Below are 12,325 nucleotides of genomic sequence, written 5' to 3'. Positions count from 1 at the left end.
TTCTATTTGTAGAATTCTCTATAATTTTTTTAAATATTTTGAATTTTTTTTAGATTTTCAGAATTTTCACTATGTGGTAAAGGGTTCTAAGTTCTGGCTAGTGAATTTGGAATTTTTTCCCAAATCTGTCACTGCTGAATATTAGCCAAAAGAAAACAGTTTGATTTCGAGATTATAGTTTGAATTTTAAATGATAGAAATTATTTACATTTTTAAATTACTTTTATAAACTCCCTTTAGATATACATGAACTTTAGGAACATAGCAAATAACATTTTGGCTTACGAATGGAATTACTGAACCTGAAAAAAGATTAAAAAAAAGAAATTGTACATAATTGCCTTTGCTGAGTGTTTGAGTTCATCTAATACTATCTAATGTGAATATGTGCACGGCTATGAAGTGGCTTGAAACCTTAGAAATTTAAATACAGCATATTATCATTTATTTATTAGATGGATTGGTTAACTTGGGTTTGAAAAATCAACAACATCAAATTTAATTACAGCATTTTTGTGTTACAAAAGCGAAGCAGAAGTAGTCTCAAATAATTCTTGTACGCCTTCAGAAGATTCTTTAAGAGATGACAGTGAATATAGCATTCATAAATTCAATAAGGAAGTTAGGATGTTCTGGTGCCATAAAAACTATCTGGTCAGAAAAATCTTTGTTAGTTGTTTGAAGAGGAGAGAACAGCTACCTTAACAATTCCTGAGATGTTTTTCTAGGCCTCAAACAACTTAAGCTTTAAAAGAACAATATAGGGATACTGACAGGGATAATGTCAAAATACATTCTTTTAACCACTGTTCCCTCCTTCTGACGGAGGTATTTTACTGTGGAGGAATAGCAAAAAGTGGCTGTTCTCAGATAGTGTAAATAAATATCCCTTATCCTAAATAAGAGACAAGTATTTTCTTACAGGAATGAAAGTGATAAGCCATTGGAAAAATCATTTCTAAGCATGAACAGTTGCTGAGATTATAAAAGATTATTAAAGACCCTATTGTCCTTTGCTGTCACATAGGAAATGGGAACACTTTATGTGCTCTCAGGTACCTCTCAGTAGCCTCTCAGGTGGCTAATGAAACAGCAGGAAAAGGTAATTGTATTAACATAATGAAATATGGATAGCAAATTCTTCCTCTCTTCCCATTATTGTAAAAAAGTTGCTATTACTCTAGGGATTGGAGAGAACAAGGAAACTATTGCAGCATCAGTAAGAGTGGCATTAAGCAAGATTCAGGAAATGCCATTTTTTAATAGTAGTATATTTGGGCAAGATTTAGATGACCTATGCTGTGCCTAAGTCTCAACGAGCATCTCATGCCAGATCTTGGAGGCATCAAAGGGCATGCAAAGAGTTCAACCAGAGACCTACAAGCTCTAACCAATTTCACACAGAGCCAAAGAAGGGGAGAATTATTTCCTTCCCAAGAAGTAACAGTATTTACACAAGGACCTAAACGTGATCTATTGTTTTCTCTCAATTCTGTGTGAGGGAGTTTGAATCTGTGGATTCCAGACTTAATAAAGATTCCTATAACAGTGACAAAATAACCCAGGTGAGAATGTGCTGCTTTCTGTTTATTGACAGTGATCCACTTCTTGGATGAGAAAGCAAGAAACATGGGGTCACAAAAAGGACATCTGAAGTGGAGCCTGGCTCCATATCTCAGTCATAACTGGACATGCACAGCCTTGAATAAACTGTACGCTATCTTTTGTATTGTAAGGAGACCATGGAATCACTTATATTTGGTAGAAGAAAATTTTATAGAACCAGGCCTTTTGGAAAAGAGCAAAGTTATAGGCAACAGTTCTCATTACATTCAATTATTATTATTTTTTTATCAAAACCTGTGAATAGCTGATGGAAGTCAATACGGTAGTCTTCAATTTGCACCACAGAGGGTGATGGGTATGTTTTGAACAAAAATCTAAAGCAGTTGAGCATAATACTCACATATTATAGCAACTGAGAAAGGCAAATTTTCAAATCATCCAGAGCACAGAAACATAAAGTGATATGTGGGGGTCAGCAAGGGCCACTGATAAATTTAGTGATAAAAGAAGAATGATCCTCATTCTCAGTTCCTTGCTGAAATCAGTGGTGAATACAGTTCCTTTCTATAAAAGAATATGAAAATGGCACACTAAATTCAAACCACACTGAGCACGTGGAATAATTTCCATGTCAATTGTAACTCTATCTAGTATGCGTAGGAAAAATATTAATAAAGGAAAAAAAATAATATTAATTAAAAATATATTAATAAAAAGGCAGAGAATCATGGGATAAAAGAATGAGCATATCTAGACTTTGTTCTGATCTAACTGTCATAAATCTAGTTCATTTATTCGACTGAGTTCCTTACTTCAGTCATAAAACACCTGTTGTATTGTACAATACCATGTAGTTTTTATGTACTGATCGATTATACTGTTTATTATTATTTCTTATTTGTATTGTGATGATACCTCCAGATTTAGAGGTAGTTTCAAGATTTAGATTCAAGGCCAGGCTAGATGTGGCTTTGGGCAGTCTAGTCTAGTGGTTGGCAACCCTGCCCATGTCAGGAGGGTTGAAACTCAATGATCTTTGAAGCCCTTTTTCAACCCAAGCCATTCTATGATTCTATGATTCCATTCTATGATTTAAAGATAAGGATTCTACTGTGGTAGATCTAAGGCAAGCAGCAGAGAAGAGATAGCACAATCCCTGTGTAGCTTCCATGTAAATAAAGCAGCAGAGTTTGAACAAAGCAGAAATAATAAAATGCCTGGAGATCAGATCCTCCAAAGAAAAAAACAGTTTCTTCCTAATTAGAACTCTGCCTCTGTTGAAAGTTTCCATTGATTTCAGTAACAACCGATTTTTGCATTTTATTTTAAGATAAAAACAAAAGTGAAGAGATCAGAAGAAACAAGCCCAAAACTGTGATATTCAAGCCAAAATTAACAACCAAAATGAGCAGGTAGAAAAATCAACATTTTCAACTCATTCAAATATTCTTTCATTTATACCATGTGCAACTCTTTTATTAGAATAAGGTCAAGAGCATCTTATAACATGATACCACAATATTAAACTAATTAGGAGAAGTAAAATTATTTGCTAGAGTGGTAGGAAAAAGTGGCTTGGGCTCATTTTGTTTACACCGATGTGCTTCAGTCACTTCTCAGGCTGCAGCAATGGTTAATTAATGAACTCTTCTTCTAAAGCTAAATGTATGAAAGCTTGCAGCACCAGAAGCTGACAAATGAAGTAGCAACACTTCTTAAAATAGTTGCTTATAAACCAAACCTACATGCTGAAATATATTTCTGTCAGCCAATTGCTGCCTGGCTTTGCACTTCACCCTATATGCATTTTCTGATAGTTTTTGTTAGGTTAGGCAGTACCATTAGGCAGATGAGTGCATTTGGAGAGATAAGAGTGACAACTCCAAGAGATTCCTGGAGGACCTGGATGTCCATATTGGTGTTTTCCCCCAGAAAAACAAACAAACAAACAAACAGACAAACAAATAAATAAACAAACAAATAAATAAATAAATAAAAACCAGACTCAGAGCAATGTTTTCCCTAAACTGAGAAATGATCTTTGTTTACCAAAAGTTTCTAATGTCTAATGTCTTCTAATTTCTGTATTGCGCTCTATGGGCATTAAATCCAGCTGATCAGAGTCACTGAGTCAGTCAGGCCCTAATAATATCTCTTAGTAAGGTTCTTAGTTCCAAGAAATGCTGTATAAGAACTCAGTATCATCTGAGATTGATCCCTTCTGGCTAGTAAGATCTCTTTTATCCCTGGTTTGAATGAGTGAGGCTAGCACCAGAATGTTCAAAATTCACTGCACCAATAACAGCAATTTGCATTCATGTCCCTCCTTGGACCAGATTGCTACTCCACAGTCTCCTGTGCTGGGGTTGGGTACAAATTGCACTGCACCAAGAATAGAACAAATGAAACAGAGTTTTTCTCTGATGGAGAAGTTAGAGACAAAAGAAAAACAACAAAAAAGACTCAGACGCCACAATGGGGGATCATTGTACACCAAATTTGCAAATGTATGACTGCAAGACTTTAAACCAGAAATATATTCAGAGTTACACCATGCTCTTGCGGGTATATATAAGAACTTATAAAAATAATATAATGTCTGAGATTGAGTGTTAGATAACCAGCCTCCCCAAGGGCACTGCCTTTATCTTTTTGATCAAACACTGAACAGGGCCAAGCACTGTCTTTTAAAATGGCTTTAAATTTTCTGCACAGCAGCTCAGTGACTCAAGGCTCACCCCCTCATTCTATACCTCCCGTCTGTCTTGAAACTGCCCTCATAGGTTGAATACGCTTTTGAGAAGATGGAAGAGCAGCAGATAAGGAAGGAGAGAAATTTTGTGGAGAATCTTCAGCACTTTGAAAAAGAGATTCGAGACTCATGATGTCAAAAATAGGGAACCACAACATACAGTTTGCTGACTGAGACATGTGCTTGAGGGAATGACTGAATAGCATTATCACAGAATCACAGAATCGTAGGGATTGGAAGGGACCTCCAGAGATCACTGAGTCCAACTCCCCTGCCAAAGCAGGTTCCCTATAAAATATATTATATAAAACACTAACATGTTTGGCAAGGACATCACCAAAGATGAATTCCTTATGAATTCCTTAATCAGTTGGCTACAGTAAAGATTGTTCTCCCTTTCTCCCTTTCTCCCTTTCTCCCTTTCTCCCTTTCTCCCTTTCTCCCCTTTCTCCCTTTCTCCCTTTCTCCCTTTCTCTCTTCTTCCTTCCTTCCTTCCTTCCTTCCTTCCTTCCTTCCTTCCTTCCTTCCTTCCTTCCTTCCTTCCTTCCTTCCTTCCTTCCTTCCTTCCTTCCTTCCTTCCTTCCTTCCTTCCTTCCTTCCTTCCTTCCTTCCTTCCTTCCTTCCTTCCTTCCTTCCTTCCTTCCTTCCTTCCTTCCTTCCTTCCTTCCTTCCTTCCTTCCTTCCTTCCTTCCTTCCTTCCTTCCTTTCTTCTTTCTTTCTTTCTTTCTTTCTTTCTTTCTTTCTTTCTTTCTTTCTTTCTTTCTTTCTTTCTTTCTTTCTTTTCTTTTCTTTCTTTCTTTCTTTCTTTCTTTCTTTCTTTCTTTCTTTCTTTCTTTCTTTCTTTCTTTCTTTCTTTCTTTCTTTCTTCTTCCCACTGAATCTTAGCTTTTTTCTTCCAGGAAGAACAGCTTTCCAAGGAGTGGGAGAAAGTGCTTTGGAAACTCTCTAGTGATGTAAGGAGAGGTAGATTTGAATTCTGTCTGGAGAAAGGGGATTTAAACTTCAGCGTTCTGTATCATGGGAACTGCATTTGTTCCATCGAGAAAGAATGCAAACCCCTCCTTATCTAAGATGTAAGGCAAGCGCTTATAACCATAGAATGTGTTTCCACTGAAATAGTGTTTGGCTTGGCTGAAAAGTAGCTTTAACACTGAGCTGCTGAGGCACCCTCACCAGGTACTCAGAATGAGAAGTGTTGATAAGTGCAAGAACACTGTGCTTAAAGAAATAGGATGTTAGCAGGGTGCCTACTAACACCACCAGGGATGGGGTGCCAGGCACCAGCTTCCTCAGGGTTTTCAGGTTTGGAGTTTTCATTACTTTAACCATCATTTCAAAATCATAATTCCTTTCTCTTTACTAAAATTCACCATTTATATGGAATACTCTAGCTTTTCTCACACTTATTAAGATGTTCTGGAAATAAGGAAAATGGAGGAAAGGATCCTCATATTCCCTGCCTTTTTTCCCTGTTAGAAATTGAAGAATCCATTAAAGAGTTCTCATTTTGCCATCTTCTATTTCCTGTTCACATCAAATCATTGACAGCATTGAGAAATAGAGTAAGAGGATGAATGGAGATGTTTATCCCCTAGAGACTTCTGTACAGGCTAATAAGGATCATTCCAGCATGATCTGTTGTTAAGTGTCAGCTGTAACTGCACTTCTACACTACGTGATTATTTTGCATTAGATGCTGCTCTTCCTAAACTATGAGAAAAAAAAAAAAAAAAACAAAAACAAGCAAATAATGAAAAAAAAAAAACACCTTAAAAACAATCCAGAAGTGTTCTGAAAGCAGAAAAAAATGTCACATAAAATCCATCAAAGTAACTTCCGTTCAGACAAGTACACTAACTATAGTGTAGGCTGAAATTCACTGATAAAAGCAGGTTTTATTCATGCTTCTGCCTGAGATCCTCCATTTTGGAGGAAACTCTCTGAAGGTAATTAATCACCAAATTGTAAATATAACTAATGCATTTCCCTACTTAGCACAACAATGATGCTGCTGCTTCAGAGAAAAGTGTAGCCAGTTCTAATCTAATTATGTTGTGACCTGCTGATACTGGTCAGGTGATACAGATATAAAAGGAAACCAGACCATAATCCAGCCTAAAATCCTACAATCAGGTTATAAGTCACTCACAGCTGACTATGGCAGAAAAATGAATTGTAGGGAAGGGGAAGGGGAAGGGGAAGGGGAAGGGGAAGGGGAAGGGGAAGGGGAAGGGGAAGGGGAAGGGGAAGGGGAAGGGGGTGGGGGAAGGGGAGGGGGAGGGGGAGGGGGAGGGGGGAGGGGGAGGGTGGAGGGGAAGGGAGGGGGGGGGAGGAGGGAGAGAAGAGGAGAGGAGAGGAGAGGAGGAGAGGAGAGGAGAGGAGAGGAGAGGAGAGGAGAGGAGAGGAGAGGAGAGGAGAGGAGAGGAGAGGAGAGAGAGAGAGGAGAGGAGAGGAGAGGAGAGGAGAGGAGAGGAGAGGAGGAGAAGGAAACACTGCGTTAATTCACAAAACTGATTTGGCTTGGAAAGACAGATGCTAATAAATTGAAAAGAATGAGTTTCCTCAATCTTTGTATTACCTATTTTGAGGTTATTTCTATGTGTATTTTAAAGTTAGCTTTAATATGCATAATTTCACACTTGATCCTTCAAAGCATGGGTTACGCAAATCTGTGTAGGCTTACTGACTACCGAGGAATTCATTCACATGAATGAAGGGTGCATAGGGAGAGAATTAAAATCCAGTGTATGTCTGTAGCTTACATAATTCCAACTCTGTCAAAATCCATGTCTATATTATCATCTGCCTACATTATATAACACTAAGGAGCTTTGAATTGTTTATTCTTCCCTATATGCCTGCAATACATACATATATTCTTAGAAATTTTAGATCTTACAGAATGACAGAATGACAGAATGACAGAATTGTAGGGGTTGGAAGGGACCTCCAGAGATCATCGAGTCCAACCCCCCTGCCAAAGCAGGTTCCCTACAGTAGGTCGCACAGGTTGGCATCTTATATCACATAATCATCAAGAAAATAGTAAGAATGAATGCAATAGAAATGAAACCATCTTCTGAGTGAATGTTCAAGGTAAATACCATCCTCAGCAAAGTATCTAATGAGGAACACAGATCCATGCACTTGTTTATCAGTAAGATCTTGCATTTCTCATTTCTTCCCTCACAGGTTCTCTGAGAAGCATTCCATTGCTAAGCATTTTGGGCTCAAGTAACCTGGATTTCAGGGTTTTCCAAAACATGAAAAGAAAATGTTTCTGGCAAAACAGAAACTAGTGGGCCTATGTTTACTATTTGAAAAATAAATGAATAAATATGTAATCTAATTTCAAGACAGTAATTGTCTTCCACCTATATCCAGAATGCTGGTTCAAATTCATTTCAGAAACACAAGAAAAATCAGATATTCTCTTGTATATCACTGCAAGAGAAAATAATGTACTTGGGCAATATTTGCATTCCTGACCATCCATACTGTATTAAACTCAACAAAAAGCTGAAAAGGTAATACTGCATGCTTGCATTCAGCATTACAAATGATTTAAATTTCTCGTGAATATATTAAACAATACAAATTATTAATAATTAAGAGATTAAGGGAAAACATATTCCAGTACTTTATTTTCATTTTGTATGTACTTTTGCAACTATATCAGTGTAGATAGACTTGTAACAAGTTTATACCTACATTTACTGAGAAGAGGATCTGCACTGTTTTCCCCATGGATACTACAGAGTGCAGTAATAAATTGACTTCAGGGTAGAGAAGACTTTGTGCTCAGAACTGAGTTTGGTGTTCTCTGCATGAAATCCTGGTCTCATCAAAATCAGTGGAAAACCCATTATTTGGACCACGATCAAAATTCTACCTTCTGTTTTGTCTTTTGTTGTAGACTTTAATTCCTTGATCTTGTGTACTGTAAGTACCTGTCTGCATCCTGAAGCACAGCAAGATGGTCACAGGTATTGCTACATAATCTAATAGGTTATTTAGACTTGTAAGATTTCTCTGAAGGGAAAAGACAATGCTTTACTTGGAAAAATAGCCCTGTGATAAAATAGAGTACTCTACCTGCAAGATGAAGAAGTCTATGTAGTACCAAACATTTGCTATTTAGCCTTGATGACCAGTCATTTAAACAGTCTGTATTTACCTGTAAAGTAATAGTTATACACCAAAAGCCTTCAAAATCCGACACTTGAAAGTGCACCAGAGTTCCCTGAAACAAACAAAAGGCTGAAATGCCATAAAGTAACTAAACAGGACAGTGCAATTCCAGGGGCTGCCCCCGCTCACTTACTGCCTCTCAACGCACCTCCCACACAGCAGGGCGCAAATGGTGCGCGGTGCTCTGCGCGGGGCCCGGTGCAGTAGCGGCAGAGCCGCTGGAGGGAGCCCCCGGGCCGCGCTTCAGCACCACGCTGCTGGACAGCGCCCGCGAAGCTGCGCTCCGCGCATCTCCCGCGCATTTCCCGCGCATCTCCCGCGCTGTGTTTGTGGGAAGGAGTGCGTTCCCTTCCAGCATCGGGTAAAGAAGGATCCAACCTCTCCCACAGAGTGGACAAGAGAAGCAGACAAAGCAGTGTGCAATTAGGTGACATTAAGTGGGCTCTGAAAAGGAGGAGCTGGTGAGAATCGATACCAACATATGGCAATCTGTGTGGATCCTGTTCAGGAGATTTATATATCTGGTTCATGAACGCAATCAACTGGCTGGTAAGGTCTCATTGTACACCAGTCAAAGTGGTTCATTCACGCAGCCGGCAAGGTACTAGGCTGCAAAATGAAGACATTTGTATCTCTCCCAGGAAACGTCTTTGTTAGAAGTGTCTTTGGGATATGTGTGTGTTTCAGGGATCAGATAAACAGCTGCAATACCTGTGTATAATGAGATAGCAGTGTTTTATTCACAGATTCAGGATAGGACAATAAGACGTGGAAGAACCTTAAGACATTGGCATAACTCACACAGCTTTTGATCATGTACTAATAGTGCCAGCAGTGCATGGGAGTGGGACACAACATACAGCTCCAATTCATTCATCAGCACGTTACCAGGATCCAAGCAACAACTCTGTGCAGTAATCGTCTTACGTCGATAGAACTCATTCAGGCAAAACCCACCGTGTCAGATTCTCCCAGCAGTGTGAGCCTGGCCACGGGGGAATGAGGTCAAGCAGCCCTACAGCTCACTTGTGTGTGGAGGAAGGGAATATACAGGGGTGGACAAGGAATACAGGATGGCCAGGCTCTGGGTGAGGTAGATGTGACCCAAGGACCACCATCATTAAAACTTACAGGTGCAATATCAGCCAGTTCCCAGCTGCGCATCCCAGCAGTCATGTAAACAATATGCCATCAGCAACACATTCCTCTACATCCTCCCTCCTTTGGGGATTTTCTGCCAGTATCTGCACCTCCTTCCCACTGATTCCCTGAAGCTAGCTAAATGGAGACAATAATCTGCTGTGAAATATTGGTAGCACAGAGCTATGACAATCTGGGAAAGGATGGGGGGAAGGGGAGCAGAGAGAATCCCCAGAATTAAGTTGCTCTAGAAAAGCAGCATTTTCTTGCTTTGAAAGGATGTCAAGAGCTCACTGAATCCTTGCTTCCAAAAGGAAGAAGCTGAGTGAGTGTAAAGTCAGGTTAGTCCTGATTTTAACTTCTCAGACACACACATTTCCCAGTGCCTCTCAGTTTTTTGCATGGCACTCCATGGCATCCCTCCCTACCTTCCCCTTCCCCCCTCCCCAACCCCTTGTCCCATCCACTCTGTTTTAACCAATTCTCTGTCCTAGACATCACTTCTAAGCACAATAATGCTTGCTTCATGATCACAAGCAGAACAGACATGTTGGTACCCTTTGAAGACAAGTTAGGAATTCACACCAAATCTCCAAGGAGAGCCTTCCCCTTTTTTCATTAAGGGTATCACTTTGCTCTTATTGGAAAAGAGCAACGTGCCCTCCTCCCGTTTCTCACAGCCCAGATCAAGCTGTGCAACACACATGAAAGCACAAGTCATTCCAGCAGGTCTAGAGTTAAAAGGCATGAGCAAGTAAATGAGAAATGAGCAGTGGGAGAGCTTGGCCAAGACAGAGTTATCTTTCCCATCTCATCCCATGGACCATTGCTGGAAATAAAGGAGGGAAGTGACAAATGTTCTGTCCCTCCGACTTGCGCCAAGAAAACTGTTCCAAGGAATAACAGTGAAGTGATCATACAAGGATGAGGAACAGTGTAGCCAGGAAGTGCCCCCCTCCCCCTCTTAGGGTGAAATCTTATTCCACTGCTTCTTTCACAGGGAGGATAGACAATGTGGGAGAGAGAGGGAGGGAAAGAAGGTGTAATTTTGCCTGTGTTCTCCCCGAAGTACAGAACATCTGAGCACCTTGCTAAAGGGGAAAGGATTCCTGGGACACCCCACACCTCCTCTTAGGGTGATGGAGAAAGAGGAGGCTTCCCACCCTTTCCTCACCACGGTACCTGGTTCAGGGAAGTCACGGCCAATCTAGGGATAACCAGCTGCATGACGAGCTGCAGGACAGAGGTGACCAGCCCAGCCAGGATGGCCCAGGTGAGAGGCAGCGGGAGCATGCTGTAGGTTGCAAAAAGTGTGAAGAGCACATAGCCAATGCCATCCCCAAGGAGACCACAGCCCAGGCCAGCTGCCAGGATCTGCGTGGCCATGGCCACCCAAGTGACCACACCGCTGTACTGCAGGTAGGTGTATGAGGTTGTGTCTTTCCTGACCACCACTAAGGCACAGATCACCACCTCAATGCCAGTGAAGAAGCCCAAGAGAATGCCCTTAATGGGGTCCATGGGAGCGGAGGCCAGGGTCAGGTGGAGGAACAGCAGGGTTAGCTTGGTCAGCACGTCCAGGATATTCATGACCACCTCGGATTTGCGCCTCTGGCCCAAGAAGTAGCGCTGGTAAAGGCGCTCCAAGTCCCGGGACTTGAAGGAATTGCGGAGCGTGGGGAAGATCACCCCACGGTAGGTGTAGCCCCAGTTGAGGAAGAAGTCGGAGTTGCTAGGAGCACAGTCCAGGGGCAGAAAGCCCAGGTCCCCATTGCTGCTCGTGCGCTCCGGGAAGACTTTGGTGCCTCCGTTGTTGTGACGCTCGCTGCCCAGACTCCGTCCTGCTGACTGCCTCCTGAAGTGGTGGTGGTGGTGGTGGTGCGGGTGGTGGTTGGGGCAGCAGGTCTCCTCCGAGCTGAAGCCTTTGCCCCCAACGCTGCTGCTGCCGCCGCTGCTGCTGCTGTGCTCCTGGATGAAGCGCTGCTCGGTAATGTGGCGCACGGCCGTCTGCCACAGCAGGCGCTGGGGTCTGCTGCTGCCGGGGGGGGTCCTATTGATGGTGTAAAGTTCATCGCTGTCGCTCAGGCATCGCACCTCCGAGAGCTCCATGGCGGTGACTGGCGGGGGGCAGAGCACCGGTGGAGGGGAGAGGCGGGGAATGGGGGGCACCGGCTTTGGGAGGGGAACGGAGGGAGGGATAGAGCCGCGGGAGAGGAGGGAGGGGATGGAGAAGGGCGGGTGGAGACGGCTGGGTGCTGCCGGAGGGATCACATTTATAGGCAGGGCGCTGGCTCCGGTTGCTCGGCAGGCGGCGGGGCTGCTTCGCCGCTGGGGTCCTGCGGCGGCTCAGCGCAGGCGGTCTTCGCCCCGTGCCCGTGCCCGCTTCCGCGGATCTCCGCGGAGCTTCATCCCGCGGAGTCCGGCTGCGGTGCAGCCCCGGAGCCCCGGTGGGCCAGGTGCACGCCCTCCTCGGGGCAGTGAGCGGGGAGGGAGCGGAGCAGCGAGTCCGGAGAGGAGGAGGGGGGAGCGGAGCATCTACGGGCTCACCCCCGATGCCCGGCGAGCGATTCTTGGCCCCATCCGGAGGCTGGAGTCGTAGAGGGATGGGGAAAACCGCCTCGCAGAGAGCCGTTCAAAGAGGGCAGCTCTGCGCTCCAGGGATCCAGGGGCTCCGCT

General features: G+C 42.8%; 1 protein-coding gene across 1 annotated transcript in view; it reads right to left on the bottom strand.

Annotated features, from left to right (window-relative positions):
- Positions 1 to 11,862, bottom strand: part of ADCY8 (adenylate cyclase 8) — a 125,587-nt gene extending 113,725 nt beyond the window's left edge. The window contains exon 1 of the mRNA XM_048939830.1: positions 10,832 to 11,862. Within this exon, the coding sequence (XP_048795787.1) occupies positions 10,832 to 11,758 (927 nt within the window). The 5' untranslated portion in view covers positions 11,759 to 11,862. The remainder of the gene's footprint in view (positions 1 to 10,831) is intronic.
- Between the last annotated feature and the right edge of the window lie 463 nt (positions 11,863 to 12,325).

This window comes from Lagopus muta, chromosome 3, assembly GCF_023343835.1.
Source record: "Lagopus muta isolate bLagMut1 chromosome 3, bLagMut1 primary, whole genome shotgun sequence".
NCBI classification, from domain to species: Eukaryota; Metazoa; Chordata; class Aves; order Galliformes; family Phasianidae; genus Lagopus; species Lagopus muta.
The sequence above is the reverse complement of the archived record's forward strand: the minus strand, read 5'-3'. Positions and strand labels throughout refer to the sequence as shown.